At 42.6% G+C, this 23383-nt stretch overlaps 1 protein-coding gene and 1 non-coding gene across 2 annotated transcripts in view; both read left to right on the forward strand.

Moving 5' to 3' along the window:
* The window catches only part of SLC17A8 (solute carrier family 17 member 8), a 64749-nt gene that overhangs the window by 26987 nt on the left and 14379 nt on the right, over positions 1-23383 (forward strand). Inside the window, exons 3-9 of the mRNA XM_050746983.1 lie at positions 6378-6496; positions 8752-8866; positions 11638-11725; positions 17158-17244; positions 17720-17859; positions 17977-18126; positions 19397-19529. Of these exons, the coding sequence (XP_050602940.1) occupies positions 6378-6496; positions 8752-8866; positions 11638-11725; positions 17158-17244; positions 17720-17859; positions 17977-18126; positions 19397-19529 (832 nt within the window). The remainder of the gene's footprint in view (positions 1-6377; positions 6497-8751; positions 8867-11637; positions 11726-17157; positions 17245-17719; positions 17860-17976; positions 18127-19396; positions 19530-23383) is intronic.
* On the forward strand, positions 17525-17630 carry LOC126931920 (small nucleolar RNA U13). Its single transcript, XR_007718027.1, has one exon. It is a non-coding gene; the product is annotated as a small nucleolar RNA U13 (small nucleolar RNA).

A 23383-nucleotide genomic window follows, 5' to 3' on the forward strand; every position in this document is an offset into this window, starting at 1 on the left:
AGTGAAGTGGTGTGATCATAGTTCACTGCAGCCTTGACCTCCTGGGCTTAAGTGATCCTCCCACTTCAGTTTCCGAGTAGCTGGGTCCACAGGCTAACGCCAACATTCCTAGCTAATTTTTAAAAAAAATGTTTTTTAGAGATGGGATCATGCCATGCTGCCCAGGCTGATCTCAAACTCCTGGCCTCAAGGGATCCTCCTGTCTTGGCCTCCCAAAGTGCTGGGATTACAAGCATGCAGCACTGTGCCTGGCCCATATTTTACATTTAATAGTTTTGAGTTAAAACATGTGAACTCTTAGAAAAGTGTTTGACATATAGTAAGAAAAAAAAATGACCGAAGTTTGAGAACCTTGTGATTTTATTTTCTCATTACTCTCAGGAAAAGTCCAAAGTTCTTCCTATGGATCATGGGCCCTTTAGGATTCAGAGGATGGGCTTTGGAACTGGCCAGACCTGGTTTTAATGAGCTCTGGGACCTTGAATAAGTTGCCCTTGTGTCCTGGTCAGGGATTGCTGGTTGCAAAGAAGAGAAGTGCAGTGAAACTGGCTCAAGTTAAAAGGGCATTAGTGGGGCCTGGCACGGTGGCTCACACCTGTAATCCCAGCAATTTGGGAGGCCAAGGTGGGTGGATCACCTGAAGTCAGGAGTTCTAGACTAGCCTGGCCAACATGGTGAAACCCTGTATCTACTAAAAGATACAAAAAGAAATTAGCCAGACATAGTGACACACACCTGTAGTCCCAGCTACTTGGGAGGCTGAGGCAGGAGAATCCTGGGAGCTGGAGGTTGTAGTGAGCCGAGATAAGTGAGACTCTGTCTAAACAAACAAAAAATGATAGCGGGGATTATTGTAGGTCTGTAAGGGGATCTCATGAACGCTAAGGGCAGAAAGCAGGTCTGTGGTATATGTTTGTGCAGTCTGCACACAGGACACAGAAGCCAGCCTGAGGTGGGACTGAAACCCAGGCTGTCCTCCGCCCTGAGGAGGGAAGGGAGTCTTTATGTAATTCTTTCTGAGGCCGCAGGACAGGCCCTGCCAGAACTGCTGAAAGGAGCTTTCCCTCATAGGAACTAGAGAAGCCTTTGTTAAGGTCTCCGAATTGCTTGCCCCACAGTCTTTCATCTGCTTTTCTTGGAGTCAGCTCTGTTTTCCCTGGTCCTTCATGGACTGCTTTCTTTCCTCTTCCCTGGCTTCTCACCGCCCTCCACAGTGGAAGTGCCTTGAGCCTTTGTCTTGCCAGGAAGCTGATTTACTTGGCCCTGACTCTGTGACTCCATGGGGCTTAGTTGGGTTCAAGAGTGCACTATTGTCTAACTAGAATCTCTGAGGGTTTGGGTTGCTCTGTGTGTGTGTGTGTGTGTGTGTGTGTGTGTGTGTGCGCGAGAGAGAGAGAGAGAGACAGAGAGACAGAGACAGACAGAGACAGAGAGATGGGGAGAGGCTGACTGGCTGAGCCTAGCCTATAGCTTGGCTGTCTTGAACTTTTTTTTTTTTTTTTTGAGACAAAATCTTCGTCTGTTGCACAGGCTGTAGTGCAGTGGAGCAATCTCTGTTGCACAGGCTGTAGTGCAGTGGTGCAATCTCAGCTCGCTGCAACCTCCACCTCCCCAGTTAAGGCGATTCTACTCCTTAGGCTATCAAGTAGGTAGGATTAGAGGTGCATGCCACCATGCCTGGCTAATTTTTGTATTTTTAAAATAGAGATGAGGTTTCACCATGTTGGCCAGGCTGGTCTTGAACTCATGACCTCAAGTGATCTGTCCACCCCAGCCTCCCAAAGTGCTAGGATTACAGGCGTGAGCCACCACACCTGACTGGCTTGGCTCTTTCTACTCAGGTGTCCAGTCAGCTGTGGTGGTCAGTGGGGGAGAATCCCTTGTTGCTGGGGAAGGTGGAATCCTCTCAGAAGTGTGAGCAGACAGGAACTGACATTTCTAGAAGTTCTTTGCTAACCGTCATTGCCCTTATTGTGAAATGGGAATAAAAGGACTACTCTGAAGATAAGCTAACCTATGTTAAACGCCTATATTAGTTCCCTGAGGCTGCCATAACATATTATCAAAAATTTGATGGCTTAAAACAATAGAAATTTATTCTCTCAGAGCTGTGGAGACAAGAAGTCTAAATCAAGGTGTTGGCAGCACCTCACACCCTCTGAAGACTTTAGCAGAGAATCCTTCCTTGACTCTTCCAACTTCTAGTGGATGCAGCAGATCTTCGGTCTGGGACAATGTCACTCTCGTTTCTGCCTCCATCTTCACGTGGACATCTCTCTGCGTGTCTCCTCTTTTGTCTCAAATCTCCATCTGTCTTTCTCCTATAAGAACACTTGTCATTGGATTTAGGGCACAGCTGGATAGTCCAGATATCTCATTTTAAGATTCTTGACATTTTCACATCAGCAAAGACCTGTTTTCAGATAAGGTAGCATTTATAGGTCCCAGGGATTTGATGTGGATATCTTTTGGGGGCCATTTTTTTGGCCTTTCACAATATCTGACACAGTGTTTGGTTTACTATAGTGATGGTCCATATACAGGGCCATTATTTTTTTAAATTATAAATTAAATTAAATTATTTAATTATATAATTTATAATTAAAAAATTTATTGTGATAAGAATGCTTAACATGGAGCTACTGTTTTAATAAAGTTTTTAGTGTACAATACATTATGGTTGACTGTAAGTACCATGTTGAATAGAGATCTCTAGAGCTTGTTCATTTTGCTTGACTGAAACTTTTTGCCCATTAATTAGTAACTCCTCATTTCTCCCTCCCCCAGCCCCTGGCAACCATCATTCTACTCTTTGAGTCTATGAATTTGACTATTTTGGATATGTCATGTAAGTGGAATCATGCAGTATTTGTCTTTCTGTGAGTGGCTCATTTCACTGAGCATAATGTCCTCCAGGTTCATGCAGTTGTTATATCTTGCAGAATTTTCTTCTTTGTAAAAGATGAATAGTATTCCATTGTTTTTTTGTTTGTTTGTTTGTTTTATTTTTTATTTTTTTTGAGATAGAGTCTCTGTCATCCAGGTTGGAGTGCAGTGGCACAATCTTGGCTCACTGCAACCTCTGCCTCCCAGGTTCAAGTGATTCTCCTGCTTCTGCCTCCTGAGTAATTGGGATTACAGGCATGCGCCACCATGCTGGGCTAATTTTTATATTTTTAGTAGAGACGGGGATTCCCATATTGGCCAGGCTGGTCTCGAACTCCTGACCTCAAGTGATCTACCTGCCTTGACCTCCCAAAGTTACAGGCATGAGCCACTGCACTGGGCCACATTTTCTTTATTCATCTGTCAGTGGGCATTCAGGTTTTTTCTATGTCTTGGCTATTGTGAATAATGCTTTGGTGAACATGGGGGTACTAATATCTCTTTGAGATCATGATTTCAACTCTTTTGGATAAATACCCAGAAGTGGGATTGCTAAATCATACAGTAGTTCTGTTTTTAAATTTTGGAGGAACCTCTGTACTGTTTTCCATAGTGGCTGCAGTCATTCCCACCAGCAGTGTATAAGGGCTTTATTTTCTCTTCATCCTCACCAACACTTCTTGTTTTGTTTTGTTTTTGATAATGGTCATCCTAACAGGTATAAAGCGACGTCTTATTGTGGTTTTGATTTGCATTTCCCTGATGGTTAGTGACATTGACCACCTCTTCATGTATCTATTAGCCATTTATTGGTCTTCCTTGGAGAAATGTCTATTCAAGTCTTTAGTCCACTATTACGATTTTAATGGGACTCAAAAGACAATAAAAGTCAGTTCTCAGTAGCCTAGGGGCTCTTATTCGTGTATTATTTTTCAGAGATTGACAGAAGCACTATTTCTCCAGAGAGAAAGGCATGAGAAAGGGAGGTTGTGATTGACAATTAGCAACTGGTTGAAGTGGGAGTTAAAAGGGTCTAGTTCCCTCCTGTCTTGGATCCTCGGATAATTCTGTGGATCTTGGCAAAGAAGTCTGGTCTCTCCTTAGTCAGAAAATAAGTCTCTCCAAGCAATAGAAAGAATATCGTGTTTTGGGGTTAGGCAGATGAGAGGTTTTGCATCCCCTTTTCCTTGCAAATAGTTGTATGACCTTGGACAAGTAAACTAATCTCTCTAAGCCTTAGTTTCCTCATTTGCAATTACCTCTAGGTGTTTTACAGATTAAAGGAGGAAATCTGTAGAAAGCGCCTCGGTGAAACCATATTCCACCTCTGCTCAAATTTTCCAATGGTTTTCATCTCTCTTTGTCTAAAAGCCAGAGTTCCTATGATGTCTTAAAGAACCCTTCATCATTGTAACCTCTCTTGCACTAACACCTGTTCTCTTCCTCCTCATTCATTACCCTCCAGCCATACTGACATACTGCTTTTCCTCTAACACACAAGACACAACCCTACCTCGGGTCCCTTGCACTTGCTGTCTCTCTGCCTGGAAAGCTCACATCTCAGATCACCATATGACTTGCTCCCTTCCTTTCTTTAGGTCTTTACTTAAAACTCATCTTCTCAGTGAAGCCTTTCCTGGCCATTCTGTCTAAAATTTACCCCACCTCACTGCCATCCAATACTTCCTATTCCCTTCCCTGCTTTATTTTTTCATCTTATTGCTGGTTACCATCTAACTCTGCCTGTAATTGTTTATTGCCGGCTATCTCCACTGGCATCTTCAAAAAGGCAGGAGTCACTACGGCTGTTCACTGCTGTACCCCAGTGTGTAGAACTATGTGTGTTACATAATAAACACAAAATATAAATTTGGTGAGCTGATTTGAATTAATTATAATTAGCTAGTTCCTTTTTACCATTGAGCTTCAACTTTCTTATTCATAAAATGAGAGAGTATAGGCCAAAGCGACTTGGACTGTGAGCTCCTAGAAGGCAAAGGCAATGCTGATTTGAGTCTGTATTTACACTGTCCAGCACCTAACGTTGCATTCAGGAGGCACAGCATGAACGTTGAACAGATGGGCAGATAAATATGTAACAACTTGTGACAGGAAAATAAGCTGTGATGAAAATTTATAAAACATACTATGATGATAATTAGGAACCCTCTTACTCCATGTTTGCATTTTGATATGAAAAAGCTTTACAAAGCCATTCATTTATTCATTCATTTGGCGAATACACACTTGGACCTTCTATGTTCCCAGGCATTTGATTTAGGTACTGAGACTATAAGTCAAATAGGACATGGCTGCTATCTTAGAGTTTCTTGGTGCCCTGTGTGGGAAATTCACATGTGGATGTCCATTCACTGAAGACAAGCCCAGGAAAAAGGGACCAGTTCAATTTTGGGGATTCAGGAAGCTTCCTCCGAGGAAGGACCATTTACAATGAGTCTAAAAAGAATAAGTTCCTTTACCTGGGAAAGAACATGAGGAAAGGGATTCCAGCCCTAGAGAATCACATTTTCAATGGCCTAAGAGTTGTGGAAGGTTGTGTTGTTGCCATTGCCGTCAGCATTGTAACAGTAATGACTGTTAACGTTTATTGAGTCTACACTGTGTGCCGGTCACTATCCTAATCTGCTACATGCAAAATCTCTAAGCAGAGAGATAAGCCACTGGAAATATTCATGCCATTTATCCCCATACATCCTATGGGTAGGTAGAATGGGCTTTACTGTCCTCATTAAGAAATGAGAGACTTAAGACTCTAATTCTCTTTGTGCTATCACTAAACTGGCATCTGAATAATGTAGCAAATAACTTAGTAGCCCCCACAAAACCCCATTTTTTGCTTTCTTCACAAACTATTTTATTTTCTCCTTAGCATTCATTGCTATTTTGTGTTTTCGCTGTGTGTGTGTGTATATATACATATGTATATGTACGTGTATATGTATGTATGTGTATATATATACATATACATATACACCATGCCCGGCTAATTTCTTTTTTTTTTTTTTTTTGTAGTTTTAGTAGAGATGGGGTTTCACCATGTTAGCCAGGATGGTCTCGATCTCCTGACCTCGTGATCCGCCTGCCTCAGCCTCCCAAAGTGCTGGGATTATAGGCATGAGCCACCGCACCCGGCCGGTTTTTGTTTTTTAAGACGGGGTTTCACTCTGTTGCCCAGTCTGGAGTGCATTGGCACTATCTTGGCTCACTGCAGCCTCGACCTCCTGGGCTCAAGCCATCCTCCCACCTCAGCCTCCTAAATAACTGGGACTACAGGCACACATCACTCTGCCTGGCCTAGAACTTTTGCTTGCTGCTCTACCCCGAGTATGTAAGATGCCCTCCATAAACATGTGTTGAATAAATGAAAAAAGAAAGACCTCATGAGGTTATTATTGTGTAGGCTCGTTGGTGAAAAATGGTTGTCAGCCTTTTTCTAAGAAACACAACTATATCTGATTTCTCATTTCCAGACGGCACAGTTTAACTGGGATCCAGAAACAGTGGGCCTTATCCATGGATCTTTTTTCTGGGGCTATATTATGACACAAATTCCAGGTGGTTTCATTTCAAACAAGTTTGCTGCTAACAGGTAAGATAAATTGATATAACATGATACAAACCAATGAAATGTGGCTTTGTACCTATAAATTCTGCATAGCTAGCTCTCAATTTGGGGGTGCAGAATGAAAAATAGGAGCCATCTGGATAGATGCAATTCACAGATACTGATCCCAAATGACCCTGCTCTTAATTTATTTTTATTTTTGAGACAGTGTCTCACTTTGTCACCCAGGCTGGAGTGCAGTGGTGTGATCTTGGCTCACTGCAACCTCTGCCCCGCCCCCTCCCCCACCCCACTCGGCATTCAAGCAATTCTGGTTCTTTAGCCTCCCGAACAGTTGGGATTACAAGTGTGCACCACTGCACCCACCTAATTTTTGTATTTTTGGTAGAGACGAGGTTTCGCCGTGTTGGCCAGGCTGGTCTCAAACTCCTGACCTCAAGTGATCCACCCGCCTTAGCCTCCCAAAGTACTGGGATTACAGGCATGAGCCACCAGCACCCAGTCAAGAGTCTCTTTTTATTTCATTTTTCATCCAATTAAATTTACCTTGCAATTCTTCAAGTGATTATGTGGTAAAAAGAGCAATCAACTCTGAGTCAGGAGAGGTTCCTGCCCCTTAACTAGATCACTGGGTGACCTCTATTGAGTCACTTTCCTTCCCTCACTGGGCCTCAGTTTCTTCATCTGTGAAATGAAACATTGGACTAAATTGTATTTCAGTTCTCCTTGACCAGTGACATTCTGTAATCTTATGTTAATATCACCCAGAAAAGGTTTTCTCAGATGAGTGGTGGGGGCTTGCCTCTAGACTGCAAGATGTGTCTCTCATGTCCTTGAGACTCTGTAGTGGGTGTTTGAGCAATTAAAAGTATCCAAGAACAGAGTGAGCTGTCTCAAGAAGCAGTGAGTTCTCTGTCACTGGAGGTATTCAAGCAGAGGAGGATGGCCACTTGGGGGAGATGTTGTAGAGTGTATCATGTATTAGAAAAGGAGTGAACTAAATCTCTCCAGGTCCCTTCCAATTTTATTTCCCCTATGACTTTCCATAAATGGATTTCATGAAGTGCATTACATTTTTAAAAAATGTGTTTTTCAAATTCTAAAGCACAACTCATTAGATAGTTGTGAAAACAATATGATGATTTACCAACGAGCATTTTTTAAAAAGAAAGAGAGAAATAGAAGAAAAGATAATCAAATAGAATAAAACAGAATAGAAAATATCTGAATGCATTGCACATAAGGGTAACTATTGGTTTTTGAAACTTGTTTCAGTTACATTTGTATGTATGAGTGTGGACTGGGTTGCAATATAAAATATATTTTGTTTACGGGTTAAGGTAAAAAAATTGGAAGCCACTACCATAAGATCTCAATATGAATAAGCATGTATTTATTTAGGTTCTTGTCTAATTTATGTCTTTTATTTATTGCTACTTACCTATTGTATTCTTTTTAAAAAGTGATAAAATATTGGTTTCTATGGTTTCCTGGGTTACTGCTTACACCTCTGCCTTGAAAAAAAATCACACATAATCTAATTTCCCAGCACATAAAAAAAGTGGAAACATCATTAACATATGTGAGAGGGGAAGAAAATGCTGCTTTCTCTCTTTTCCCAGGGTACACTGGGCTGGTCAGGGAATGGGAGCTAAGACAGGTACACAACCTGTTTTGTGCTTCTGGTCCCAGGACATAACAATGCTTCTTGGATAGACAGTGTTTCCTTCTGGTAAACTGAGAGCAGCTCTGGGAAGCAAGAAACAACCTCAAACATACAGTAACAGTCAGAAAAGGCTGGTCAGGGGGCACCAGGCAGGATGGTAGGTCTCTAGCAAGCTTACCTGAACCTGGCCAATCTCCAACTTCTCAGGACGTCATCCAGGCAGGACATCCCTGTACTGCCAAAAATTTGTTCATAGTTGGTCCAGGGGCCAGAGCTTGGGAATCAAAGAAGCCCAAGAATCTAGCTTGGGGCACACTAGACCCTAACACATCTATTTCTCCAAATTACAGGTGCCAGCCACCACACCCGGCTAATTTTTTGTGTTTTTAGTAGAGATGGGGTTTCACCATGTTGGCCAGGCTGGTCTCAAACTCCTGACCTCAGGTGATCCACCCACCTCAGCCTCCCAAAGTGCTGGGATTACAGGCATGATCTTTCCACAGGGATTTCCACAGGGATCTTTCATGAACTGTTAGGTTTGTTTCTGGTGCTTAGCTGAAGTACCACATCCATCAGCGGGCCTGCCGAATAACACAGTGCTTTGGTCCCTCAGGGTCTTTGGAGCTGCCATCTTCTTAACATCGACTCTGAACATGTTCATTCCCTCTGCAGCCAGAGTGCATTACGGATGCGTCATGTGTGTCAGAATTCTGCAAGGTCTAGTGGAGGTAGGAGATACTTTCCTTACAGTTTTTGATGTTGCTAGAGCCAGCCCAGTCCTTTAGAAAGTTCAGCTTCTGAAGAAAACTCCCTTTACTCAGTTTGTTTCTATATTTTCTTCCTTTTCCTGCTATTTCCATTCTCTGGTAATGGCTAAAATTTCAAGAATTGTAATTCAAATGCCTTGTGTGATTTTACATTTAGGAACAATAAAGGACCCTTCCATAGTGATCTTAGGGATCATCTAACCCGACCCTCTTCATTTTAATGGATAGTGAAACTGAAGCCCAAACCTACAGTTCACATAGCAAAGGCTCATTCCACTAAAGTAATTTAAGTGGATTCATTAATAAATCTGTACATTTCCAAGGGTGTAGTTTGATGCAGAGATTTAATTCAATGAAGGAGGCACCATGATATGGAGCCAGAAGGTAAATATTTTGGACTTTGCAGGCCATACGGTGTCTGTTGCACCTACTCAACACTGCTGCTGTAGTGCAAAAGCAGGCAGAAACAAGCTAGAAACAAATGGGCATGGTTATGTTCCAATAAACATTTTACAAACTGAAATTTGAATTTCATATGATTGTTGTGTGCCATTAAATATTATTCTTCTTTTGATTTTTTTCTCACCATTTAAAAATGTAAAAAACATTCTTAGCTTGTGGGCTACACAAAAACAGATGGTGAACCAATTGGCCATAGTTTGCCAACCCTCGATATACAACAGTGTTTCCCAAACACAGTCATTCACCTCTGACCTTCATCAGTTTGTTATGCCCATGTATAACTTGTACCATTATTTGCCTATCGTTTTCCCCTAGATCGACTCATTTAAAACAAAAAACAAAGGATACCTATTATTCTAAGCAACAACACCTTTGAAATCATGGGTTTGATGTGCTAGTTACATCTTTTCCTTTTTTTTTTCCTGTGAGATAGAGTCCCGCTCTGTCATCCAGGCTGGAGTGCAGTGGCGTGATGTCGGCTCACTGCAACATCCGCCTCCCGGATTCAAGCGATTCTCCTACCTCAGCCTCTCGAGTAGCTGGGACTACAGGTGCCAGCCACCACACCAACCAATTTTTTTGTATTTTAGTAGAGATGGGGTTTCACCATGTTGGCCAGGCTGGTCTCGAACTCCTGACCTCAGGTGGTCCACCCACCTCTGCCTCCGAAAGTGCTGGGATTACAGGCGTGAGCCACCACACCCAGCCACTAGTTACATCTTTTTCAAAGCATATATATATACACACACATATATATAGTATAATTATATAAAAATTTAATTATAGATTAATTGTAATATATATACTAGCATATATGTGTTATAATTAAGAATGTAAGTTGTTTTATCATTTCAAATCCAACTCTAGTCCCACTAGAGGGACATATATTACACTTTGGGATGTACCCGTGTGGTGGAAAGAAGGCGATATTAGCGTCCATGAAGACTAAATTTTAGTCACTTAATGGCCCTGAGCCTCAGGTTCTGTATCTTGAAATGAGAGGATGGACCAGCTGACTGTGGAAGGCTCTTCCTACACTGATAGTCTATGATAATATGAAATATAAATATAAAGACCTTTCCCCCATCTTCTAGCATGCTTACATGTGAACTGTATTTGAATTTCAGCATCTGTACTGTGAGTCAAAAATAGCTGAATCATGCTGTTTAGTATCTGTCTTAGTCCATTTGGGTTTCTACAGAATACCATAAACTAGGTAGGTTATAAAAAAAAGAATTTTATTTTTATTTTTTATTTATTTTTTTGAGACGGAATCTCACTGTGTCACCAAGGCTGGAGTGCAGTGGTGCAATCTCAGCTCACTGCAACCTCTGCCTCCCAGGTTCAAGCGATTCTTCTGCTTCAGCCTCCTGCATAGCTGGGATTACGGGCACATGCCACTATACCCGGCTAATTTTTGTATTTTGTATTTTTGACAGGATTTCGCCATGTTGGCCAGGCTGGTCTCAAACTCCTGACCTCAGGTGATCCGCCCACCTCAGCCTCCCAAACTGCTGGGATTACAAGCATAAGCCACTGCGCCTGTGCCTGGCTTTTTTTATTTTTTATTTTTTATTTTTATTGTTTTGACAGTCTCACTCTGTTGCCCAGGCTGAAGTGCAGTGGTGTAATCTCAGCTCGCTGCAACCTCTGCCTCCTGGGTTCAAGTGATTCTTGTGCCTCAGCCTCCCAAGGAGTTGGGATTACAAGCATGCACCATCATGCCCAACTAGTTTTTGTATTTTTAGTAGAGATGACGTTTCATCATGTTGGCTATGCTGGTCTTGAACTCCTGGCCTCAAGTGATCCACCCAGCTCGGCCTCTCAAAGTGCTGAGATTACAGGCATGAGCCACCACTCCTGGCCTAGAAATGTATTTCTTACAGTTCTGGAGGCTGGGGAGTCAAATGTCGAGGTGCTGGCAGATTGGTGACTTGGGAGGGCCAGCTTCCTGGTTCATAAACAACTTCCTTCTCTTTGTCTGCTCAAGGCAGAAGGGATGAGGGAGCTCTCTGGAGTTTCTTTTATAAGGCACTAATCTCATTCATTTTTTACCTAGTCACTTCCCAAAGGTCCATCTCCAAATACCGTCACATTGGGAATTAGGTTTTAACACAGGAATTTGGTGGGGACACAAATATTCAACCTACAACAGTGTCTATAAATTGGGCTTTTATATTGTAGCCTGTATGAAGAAGCAGCATCCATATTTTAAACACAAGCAGAAACTAGAGTCAAATCAACTAATCTATTTTTAACTCTTCTGCCAGGGTGTGACCTACCCAGCCTGCCATGGAATGTGGAGTAAGTGGGCACCACCTTTGGAGAGAAGCCGACTGGCCACAACCTCTTTTTGTGGTGGGTGTATTAGAATAATAACAAAGTTTATTTACGAATGCTTTTTTTCGGTTCATGCGGTGGCTCACACCTGTAATCTCAGCACTTTAGGGACGCCGAGGAGGCAGGAAGATCACTGGAGCCCAGGAGTTCGAGACCAGCCTGGGCAATATAGTGAGACTTTGTCTTTAAAAAAAAAAAAAAGCCGAGCATGGCGGTGTGTGCCTGGGATCCTAGCTACTAGGGAGGCTGAGGCAGGAGGACTGCTTGAGCCTGGGAGGTTGAGGCTGTAGTAAGCTATGATGGCCACAGCACTCCAGCCTGAGTGACAGAGTGAGACCTTGTCTCTAAAAAGAAAAAGGAAATGGAATGCTTTTTTAACTTCAAGTAACTGAAAACCCTACTAAGGGCCTTAAAATGAGTCTATTTATTTTATATAACAGTATTCTAAAGGTGAGTGGTTGTTAGTGTTGGTTCTGCCACTCAAAAATCCATCCAGGGCCTAGGCATGTTCTGACTTTCTATTCTGCTATCCTCAGAGATAGCTTTTTATTTACTCCTGTGCTTATTCCATTTGTCCCTTTCATCAGGAAAACAAAAGCTTTCCCAAAGCCCCCTACCAACCTTCCACTTTAATTTATTTGGCCCTAACTGTATCGTATGCTTTACTAACTGCAGAGGAGTCTAGGCAAGCAGATACCTAGCTTCACCAGCCTCTTCAGGAGTGAAGGGGAAGGGAGAAAGGGTTGGAAGTGAAGGGGAAGGGAGAAAGGGCTGGAAGTGGTTGTTGGATTAGCCAGCAAATGACATTTGCTAAGGACAAAAGTGGAAAGATGGGATCATCAAGCATCTCACGCCTCTTCTTTTTATATGAAACTAAAGTTCAGTGACTTGCCCAAGATCATGGAGCTAGAACGAGACCTGACTTTTGATCTGGAGCTTTCCTTATTTCACACTCCCACCACGCACACATTGTCATATAGATATTTAAATTAATTTTTGTGATCATATCTCAGATAATAAGAAGTAGAGACCATCCATCTTATCTGAAAGTAAATGAGTAGTCCCCAAGTAGTATGTGACTTCAATTCCTGCTTCTCCAAACTTCACCTTGCTGAGGTTGCCCATTTCCAAGCTACCCCAGTGGGACTGGCCTCTCTAGGTGTGGCTGGGTCCCTAGGTACCAATCAACAACAGAACAACAACAGCACATGCTGCTGCCATCAACACAGTGGTAAATGTGTTGAGGGAAGGGGCCCATGAAGGTAAAAGTACCTTAGACCAGCCAGGCAAGGTGTCTCGCACCTGTAATCCCAGCACTTTGGGAGGCTGAGGTGGCAGATTGCTTGAGCCTAGGAGTTTGAGACCAACCTGGACAACATGATGAAACCCCATCTCTACCAAAAATATAAAAAATTAACTGGGTGCAGTGGCCCATGCCTGTGGTCCCAGCTACTCAGGAGGCCAAGGCTTGAGTCCGGAAGCGGAGGTTGCAGTGAGCCGAGATCACACCATTGTACTCCAGCCTAGGTGACAGAGTAAGACCCTGTCTCAAACAAAACAAAACAAAACAAAACAAAACAAACAAAAAACAAGAAACAAAACAAAAAAACCCCACAACAACAAAAACCTTAGACCACGGAAGTCACTATGTAGCCTAAGCAGTGTGAATTACAGCTTAGGTCTGTCTGCTTTTCAAGCTAGCACACCTTTCCTAAGATGATATTCTCTGCTAAAGGGAGAAATATAGCTTTCTATTTATTTCTGCATATGTTTTAATTTTCCTCTTCCTGCTGGCCTTTTACCTCCTTGAAATAATAATAAAGTAACCTTGAAAATGTGGTGTGAGGTATTCACCGATATGCCTACTTTGTGCCTAGTTGGGAATTGCCTGCTCAGCCTTGATGTCTTTACATCTTTAGTGTCTCTTGTCCTTAAAAACCATCTTCACCCACTCATTTGCAGTTTAAGAGCATCTCCATCACACTACTGCGCTTACACCAACTCTGGAAGAGGATAAGACTCCACCCCAGCTGGCCCTGTGACTTGTTAGATCCTTGACCTTACTTTCTTTGGATGGTTTATTTGTAAGACCTTTCGTTTTGATTTGCCAGCAAAATGAGAATGACTAGCAGCCACTCCCCATTCTTAGTGTGTTTTTATAGCCCTAATAGGGTTGATTTAAGAAATGGTTGGACTCTCAAGGAAAGTTACCTGATCAAGGACACAAGCTTCATTACATGTCCCAGCTAAGGTGTGGCCTTGGTTTCAAAGAACAACTTAAGGAAAATGTTAAAGAAGGAAACCCAGGCTTGGAGCGAATCAATTCTTAATCTCAAAAGATATTGGAGTTAGAAGGGATTCTAGAAAACATCCACTGATATGGTTTGGCTGTGTCCCCACCCAGATCTCGTCTTGTAGCTCCCATAATTCCCACGTTTTATGAGAGGAACCTGGCGGGAGGTGATTGAATCGTGGTGGTAGGCCTTTTCCGTGCTTTTCTTGTGATAGTCAATGGGTCTCATGAGATCTGATGGTTTTAAAAACGGAAGTTTCTCTGCACAAGCTCTCTCATTGCCTGTCGCCATCCACATAAGATGTGACTTGCTCTTCTTTGCCTTCTGCCATGTTTGTGAGGCCTCCCCCGCCACGTGGAACTGTAAGTCCAGTTAAACCTCTTTCTTTTGTAAATTGCTCAGACTTGGGTTTGTCTTTATCAGCAGCATGAAATCAGACTAATACATCCAGTTACAACCCATTATTTTATAGTGGAGCAAACTAAGGCTGAGCGAGGGGAAAAAAATTTAAATTCTTGCAGCTAGTGAGGGCAGAACCGGGACCTCTTTCTCACCCCCAGTTCCGTTCTTCCCTTCTCCACATATCATTCAACAATCATCTGAGGCCCAGGGGACTGAGCTGCAGTCTGCTCCCCAGGGTAGTCTGGGAGCAGCGGGGGGCAGCTACACTAAGGGCTGAGTACCCTGTTGTCTGCTCAAGGGGCTGTGTCTAATAGGAACTGACATTGGAGGGTGTCTAAAAGGATGAGGAAGATTTTTTTCTGATAGAAAAGAAGGGTAGTTTAGGTCACATTGTGTATTAGTCTGTTTTCACACAGCTATAAAGAACCACCTGAGACTGGGTAATTTATAAAAGAAAGAGGTTTAATCAACTCATGGTTCTGCATGGCTGGGGAGGCATCAGGAAACTTACAATCATGGCAGGAGGCAAAAGGGGAGGCAAGGCACGTCTTACATGGTGGCAGGAGAGAAAGAGAGAGAAGGGGAAAGTGCCACACTTTTAAACCATCAGATCTCATAAGATCTCACTCACTGTCATAAGAACAGCATGGGGGAAATCTGTCCCCATGACCCAGTCACCTCCCACCAGGTTCTTCCCTCAACACATGGGGATTACAATTTGAGATGTGATTTGGGTAGAGACACAGAGCCAAGCCATATCACATTGTAAAGTTTCCCCAATGAAAGAATGCTTATTACTATGTAAGGGGAATTATCAGGTGATTGTGAGTGAAGGAGGCATAGCTGAAAGATTAAATAAGAGTAAGGGCTTTGGGGTTCCACAGACCTGGGCCCCTATCCAGTGACTTGTCATCTCCTCTATCTGTGTGACCTCAGGCAATCCACCTCCCCTCCCCCAGCCTGCTTTCTCCTTATAAAATGGAGGTCATACTGGTACCTACCTTGTCAAGTTGAAGGAGAATTAAACAAAGTCATGGGTACAGAATACTTAGCATGATACTAGGCGCCCAGAAAGCACTCAGTGCATCTTAGTTGGTGGGGGTTATTCTCTACCTGCTCCTGCCCCAGGTATTCTTTTGCATTACCTAAACCAGACTCACCCACCCTACCTCCCAGGGTATTTGGCCTGGGGATGAAGGCCACCCTATCTCCATGCACAGCAGAGTCAGACCTGCAGCCCATTCTCAACAGATGCCTGGAGTGCTCACCTTATTGGTTTGAGGAACTCTGAGATTGTTTGTTTTTTGAGTGTGTTGTCATTCTGTACATGATAATAGCAGTAATAGCTGGCATTTGTGTAACCCTTTATAGCTTACAAAGCATCTTCACATAGTTTATTTGAACCTCAAAACAGTCCCTTGAGATGGATATTTCATTCCCATCTTATCTCTGAAAAAAAATGAGTCTCTTAACTTCGTTGGGTGTCGAGATGTTCAGATTCCAGATCTCAAACTGGGCCTTTCACCGAGGGTCAGGCCCACCTTGGAAAGATGGGATTTAATCTACTTCTCTGGAAGATCCCCAACCTCCCACTTCCTAAAGATCTTCCTTAGCATCGAATTCTGGGATACAGAATTTCCTTTCACCACTCACTTTTTCTGAAGCAAGAGTTTTTTCATTTACAGCCCAGGGGGAGTTTCAGAGAGTAACTTTTCCTTTCAGCTAATAACTCCTAATAATGGGAGGTCACAGGGCTCATGTTTCCCTACCAGATGTCCAGAGGATAGCAGAGGTCAGGTCACTGCCTCTAGTCACAATTATCTTGTCTAGACAAGATAAACATTCACACACAGGTAAGCATTTGCAAGCTTCAGTTTTACAAAGTAACAAATACATGTAAAAATGTACCCATTCAGGAGCTGAATGGAGACAGCAGCCCTCTTGCCATCTGGAATTTAATTGTTCACCCCTCACCTTTTTTTTTTTTCTTGAGACATAGTCTTGCTCTATCACCCAGGCTGGAGTGCAGTGGTGAGATCTTGGCTCACTGCAACCTCCGCCTCCCGGGTTCAAGCGATTCCCGGCCTCAGCCTTCCAAGTAGCTGGGATTACAGGCATGTGCCACCATGCCAGGCTAATTTTTTGTATTTTTAGTAGAGATGGGGTTTTGCTATGTTGACCAGGCTAGTCTTGAACTCTTGGCCTCAAGTGATCTGCCCGCCTCAGCCTCCCAAAGTGTTAGGGTTACAGGCATGAGCCACTGTGCCTGGCAACCCTCTCCTTTTTGTTCTTTTAATCAAGACTTTAAAAATCATGATCTCTTAAATAATTTAATATCCCTCATTTAAAGATCTGGATGAGAATCCTCCCAGTCTTCCTAAGCAAATTTTGTATGTTCCTTTGCTTGCTCTTTTTAGCATCCAATATTGTGCCTGGTTGAATTTTCAAAATTTCTCTTAGATTTTTTTCATCTTCTGATTCCATTCTCTCATGTAATTCCAAACTGTGGTGCTGGATCAACCTTTGTCTAAATCCTGTATGGTCCCTGGATGGAGTTAAAGGGCATGTTGGTGACCTTCCTCTCTTGGAAGCCCCGTTCTAAGGCACACTGGGAGTTTGCCTGTCTCTCTACACGGAGACAGTCTGACTCCTGCTCAGTTGGATTCATTCCTGACTTTACCACATGAATTCTAAATGAGCCGAAAAGGCTTGTGTGATGATTGGTCAGATTCCCTCAATCTTTTCTTGTTCCAGGTTCCTATGCAGGGGCAGTGGTTGCCATGCCCCTGGCTGGGGTGTTGGTGCAGTACATTGGATGGTCCTCTGTCTTTTATATTTATGGTGAGTGATTTGACTTCACAGGTTCACATGTGACTCATAGAGATGATATTTTACTGCATATGGGTTTGGCTCAGAGTTCATTACATCCAAATAGAGATTACTAAAACAAGTTTATTGTAGAAATGGAATACTTTATCTATGATTTGATTAATGTTTAAAGTTGACCTAAAAAAAATAAGCAGAACATTGTCTTTCTTGAAATACCAGTTAACAACAACAGGAACATCAACAAAATACTTTCCCCTAGCTGAACATACTGCCATTTGGAAATATTGTAAAGATCCTTTTGTAGTTCATAAACGTGATAATTGAGTGTTCACATACATGTGTGAGATGTTTGAGTCCCTCAAACCTTGTTACAACATTGGCACATTACCCATTTTACATGAAAAAAATATATATGGTAAAAATTGAAAAATTTAGAAGTGGAAGAAAATGAGCCCATATAACCCAGTCTTTTCTTTTTTAACTGCAGGTATGTTTGGGATTATTTGGTACATGTTTTGGCTGTTGCAGGCCTATGAGTGCCCAGCAGCTCATCCAACAATATCCAACGAGGAGAAGACCTACATAGAGACAAGCATAGGAGAGGGGGCCAGCGTGGTTAGTCTAAGTGTAAGTATAAAAAGTCAAATGAAGACTTACCTCTTTTCATGAGTGATTGTGTTGCCTATTTACAGAAAAAATGTCAATATCTTTACTAAAAAATCTCACGGTGTTTTTACTCCCTAGAAATTTAGTACCCCATGGAAAAGATTTTTCACGTCTTTGCCGGTTTATGCAATCATCGTGGCAAATTTTTGCAGAAGCTGGACCTTTTATTTGCTCCTTATAAGTCAGCCTGCTTATTTTGAAGAGGTCTTTGGGTTTGCAATAAGTAAGGTAAACATACAGATGCTCCAAATATTCTTGAACTTTAAATCTTTTCATTCTACAGAGAATAACTTTGTATGATAAAATAATTAAATTGCTGATCATAATTCATAACAGTTCTGTGACACCTAATAGCCCGGCTGTCAGACAAGTTATACATTCTATGCATAGTATGCATAGCTGTTTAATTTCTTCTTAGCAAGGATCAGAGTCGTATTAAGCTGCTTTAAAGATTTATGTTGTACCCAATCTTAAAGTGTTTTTGAAGCTAGCTCAAGGATGGCATATTAGGTGAGGATAAAAAGATTTGAGGGTGTGAGTTTTCTTTTTTTCCTATAAGCTACTCAGTGAGTAACAGTAAGAACCTTACCACTCATTTTGCAGAACACCCCGTCTTCATAATGGTGGCTATAGCAGTAACAATCATTGCTTGCAATGGGTTAGAAAGAACCTCTTTCTGCCAGGCATGGTGGCTCTCGCCTGTAATCCCAGCATTTTAGGAGGCCAAGGCGGGCAGATCACCTGAGGTCAGGACCAGCCTGACCAACATGGCGAAACCCTGCCTCTACTAAAAATATAAAAATTAGCTGGGCGTGGTGACACACGCCTGTGATCCTAGTTACTCAGGAGGCTGAGACAGGAGAATCACTTGAACCCAGGAGGCGGAGGTTGCAGTGAGGCGAGATTGCACCACTGCACTCCAGCCTGGGCAACAGAGCAAGACTCTGTCTAAAAAGAAAAAAAAGCAAGAACCTCTTTCAGTGCTCCCAGACATTATCATCAAGCCAATTGTGTTTTAGGGAGGAAGGGTGTGGATAGTGAATCATAAACTGTCATCATAAGATAATTAAACCTCTTTCCTACAAGGGAAAGAACAGCAGCCGCGCAGGCACAAATGTCTGCCTAGCTACAGATACTGTCAGAAGTGACCATGGAAGAGCTGCCATAGTCGTGAAATGGTGGCTGTCATCAGTCATCAGTGCTCACTGGGTGCCAAGTTCTTTATCTCCCATGTGCCATGCCCTCTGTGATAAAGAAAAGTCATCTCTGCCCTCAAGGAGCTTCCAGTCTGGTAGAGGACACAGATAGGTCTAAAATCATTCACACATTCATCATTTATTTATTATGAAATTCAGACCTTCCCAGATCCCACATAATTAGATGCTTAAATTTGGTGGTGGTAGGTAGGGGGGCTGTGGAGTGGAGGTGGGCAAGGGAATTAGGGAGGCCCCTCTCTCAGAAGTAATGACAAATTGCTTATTGTTTCTTTCCCTTCCAGGTGGGTCTCTTGTCAGCAGTCCCACACATGGTTATGACAATCGTTGTACCTATTGGAGGACAATTGGCTGATTATTTAAGAAGCAGACAAATTTTGACCACAACTGCTGTCAGAAAAATCATGAACTGTGGAGGTACTGTGGATTTCATAGATGGCTTAGGCAGCTTTTGTAGAATTAGGGTAAGCGGAACTGCAGGGCATATATTAAGAAGTGACTTTTAGGCCGGGCACGGTGGCTCACGCCTGTAATCCCAGCACTATGGGAGGCTGAGGCGGGCGGATCACGAGGTCAGGAGATCGAGACCATCTTGGCTAACACAGTGAAACCCCATCTCTACTAAAAATATAAAAAATTAGCCGGGCTTGGTGGTGGGCGCCTGTAGTCCCAGCTACTTGGGAGGCTGAGGCAGGAGAATGGCATGAACCCAGGAGGCGAAGCTTGCAGTGAGCCGACATAGCGCCACTGCACCCCAGCCTGGGCGACAGTGAGACTTCGTCTCAAAAAAAAAAAAAAAAAAAAAAAAAAAAAAAAAAGTGACATTTAATCATTGGAGTGGATCTTAAAGACCTCTAAGTCTGTCCCTCAGCAGATACTTGAGTGTTGTACATCACAGTCCTGCCAAGAGGTCATCCAGCCGGGACTCTTCCATACATCCTTCCACATTTATTGTTTGCTTATGTAGTTTATTCCCTTCTCTCCTTACCTTTCTACCTATCCATATGTTTTAGTAAGAAACAGAAGAAAAGTAATCTTTCCTCCTAACCTATGCTTGTGCATGGGGTATACACACACAGACACCATTCTCTTTCCTGGTTTATTTAGCTTCTGCTTTATGTTTTCATTTTGTAAAGACAAAGTGAATGTTAGGTGATTTCCCAAAAGAGGTAGGCGAAAGTAATTGTGAACCTCTACAATGTTCATAAGTGCTTTTCAAAAAACTCATCTTTTTTGTTTAGCTTTTAAAATGAACATTTATTGAATGCTTTCTGTGCCAGACATTAAGCTAAATCTTCTACATACATTATTTTAAAAATCTTCATAACCACCATGTGGAGCAGGTACTATTACTATATGCAATTTGCAATGAGGAAACAGAGGTAAAATAAAGGGACTTGCTCAAGTAGCAGATCCCTGCAAGGTATCAGGTCCGCCGGAGCCCACCGCCAAAGCTTAGTTTGCTGCTACCCCTTTGGAGGACTAGCGTCAGGATGAGCGGGCAGGAGGTAGAGGATAGCGCCACCTATGGGCAAGAGCTCACAACCGTGATATTAAGTTGAAAGAGACGGATTGCGCATGCTCTGACAGATTAGCTAGGTCTGGAACGTTTAGAAGTGAAGACTACCGAGGGACACAGCAGCAGGCATGATCTGATCCCAGAGCATTTCGGGAAGAAAGCCTAAGAGTCTGTTGGCACCTGTTCTCCCAGTTGCTTGACTGCTGGTCCCGGGCAGGGATGTGTGGACCTGACCTTAGCTTGAACTTTCCTGTAGGGGACTGAGGGTTAGTGGATGTAGGCTTGCTGTCTGGTAGGCAGGAGGTGAAGCTCTGGGATATTGTATGCAAGTCCTCTCCAAGAGAGCTGTAGCAGCCAGAATAATGTCCATGTCCTGATCTTCAGAAGCTGTGAATATGTTTCCTCACATGTCAAAAGAACTTTGCAGGTGGGATTAAATTGAGTTTCTTGAGATGGGAGTTTATCCTGCATTATCTAGGTGGGCCCAATCTAATCACAATAATCCTTATAAAAGGAGGAAGGAGGGTCAGAGTCAGAAAAGAAGATGTGATGGTGGAGGCAGGAGTCAGAGTGATGCAGCCACAAGCCAAGGAATGCAAGCAGACCCTAGAAGCTGGAGAAGACAAGAAGAGATTCTGCCATAGCACCTCTAGAAGGAATGCAACTTCGTAGGCTGCTGCCTTGACTTTAGTCCTGTACCATTTTGGATTCTCGGCCTCCAGAACTGTACAATAGTGCAGAGCATATTTTAGAGGTGGCATCTAATCATTGGAATAGATCTTAAAGACCCCTAAGTCTATCCCTCAGTTAATACTTGATATTTGTATTGTTTTGAGCCACTGAGTTTGTGGTAATTTATTACAGCAGCAAATGAAAACTAATACAGTGGTAGGCCGGGTGCAGTGGCTCACGCCTGTAATCCTAGCACTTTGGGAGGTTGGGGCAGGCAGGTCACTTGAGCTCAGGAGTTTGAAATCAGTCAGGACAATATAGTGAGAACTTGTCTCTATTAAAAAATTAAAAATTAAAAAAATGAAAACTAACACAGTAGCCAAAGCCTCACCGTTCTAATGATAAAATTCTGCTCCAGCTGAACAGCCCTCACCCAAGCCCTGAACATATCTTTCTGTCTCTGACTTTGCCCACTCCTTTTCTCTTTCCCTGTGAGTTCTCACCTTCACCTCTTACCCCAGTCCTCTCTATACATCCAGCTCAGTTCTCCTCTTGTGTTTCCTTAAAGCCATGCCATTCTCCAGTGATCCCTCTGAATATGTCCACATGGCTATATTGGCAACTTGCCATGTGGTGCCTTATTACAGCTCTCTCAGGAAAAGATTTTAGGCAGGGGAATAGTATGTGCAATGACCCTGGGGCAGGCAGGAATGTGGCCTGTGTGAGAATAGAAGGAAGGGGAGTCAGAATGGTTGAGTGACAGGAGATGGGATTGGGATGTTTTTCTAGGGTCAGATCATGTCAGGCCTTGTCGGCGAATGCAGAACTTGGGTTTTATTTGAAGTACATTGAGATGCAGGTGATTTAAAGCACAGAATGGATATGGTCTGATTTTTTTTTTTTTTTTTTTTTTTTGAGACAGAGTCTCACTCTGTCGTCCAGGCTGGAGTGCAGTGGCGCAATCTCAGCTCACTGCAACCTCCACCTCTTGGGTTCAAGTGATTCTCCTGCCTCAGCTTCCTGAGTAGCTGGGATTACAGGCATGGGCCACCAGGCCTGGCTAATCTTTTGTATTTTTGTAGAGACACAGTTTCACTGTGTTGACCAGGCTGGTCTTGAACTCCTGACCTCAAGTAATCTGCCCGCCTCGGCCTCCCAAAGTGCTGGGATTGCAGGCATGAGCCACCTTGCCCGGCCTTATTTATTTATTTTTAATCTGGGGAATTATGCAGGGTACAAGAGTAAAAGAAGGGAGACCAGGTAGGAGGCAATTTCAGTTGTCCTGTCTAGAGAAGATGGTGGCTTGGACAAATGAGGTGGCAATGGAGATGGAGAGAGGGGGGTCGATTTCTAAATTCTCGGGGCCAACATTTCTCATCTTTAAAATCTACGTAATAATATTTACTTCAGAGGGTAGTTATGATGATTAAATGATACAATGTATAAATACACTTAGTGTGGTGTTCAACCTATAAAAAATTCTCAACAAATGTTAATGCTGCTTTTCTTCTCCTGTGTTCAAGATGCAAAAAACACAGAAGTTTTTCAGAGTTCTTTAACAAATATCTGCAATTCATTTGTATTTCCCTTGGCCAAAAACGTGTACTTCTAAACCAACAACTTTAAAGAAGCTTCTGGATTTAAACACTATTTGCACAACCTCTTCTAAACCCAGATGCATTGGAGATTCTTGAGCATATATTGTGGGAATGTCTTATTCCTATTTAATTCTGCCCCAATACCTCTGCTCTTTCTCCTTAATTGGTGGTAATGATGTTATGTTGTGGTGATGAGAACTCTCAAAGATGTTTAATTGCTAACAAAGTGCCTGTTGAGAGGAAATAGTTTTTTTCTGAAGAAACTAGAAGGCCTATGTGGAATCTTTCTGCCTCGTCTCCCATCTTTAAAAAATACCTCTTCACATGGCTTTTCATGTTGTTTTATATTTTGACATAGTAGGACAAGTGAGTTATATATAGAACATAAAAATTTTAAAAAGACCATAATGGTCCCACTTTTTTCTGCTTAAATACAGAGATGCTAGAGCAGAGATAACTACATGAAAATAAAGTTTTGTGCT

This window comes from Macaca thibetana, chromosome 11, assembly GCF_024542745.1.
Source record: "Macaca thibetana thibetana isolate TM-01 chromosome 11, ASM2454274v1, whole genome shotgun sequence".
Lineage (NCBI taxonomy): Eukaryota > Metazoa > Chordata > Mammalia > Primates > Cercopithecidae > Macaca > Macaca thibetana.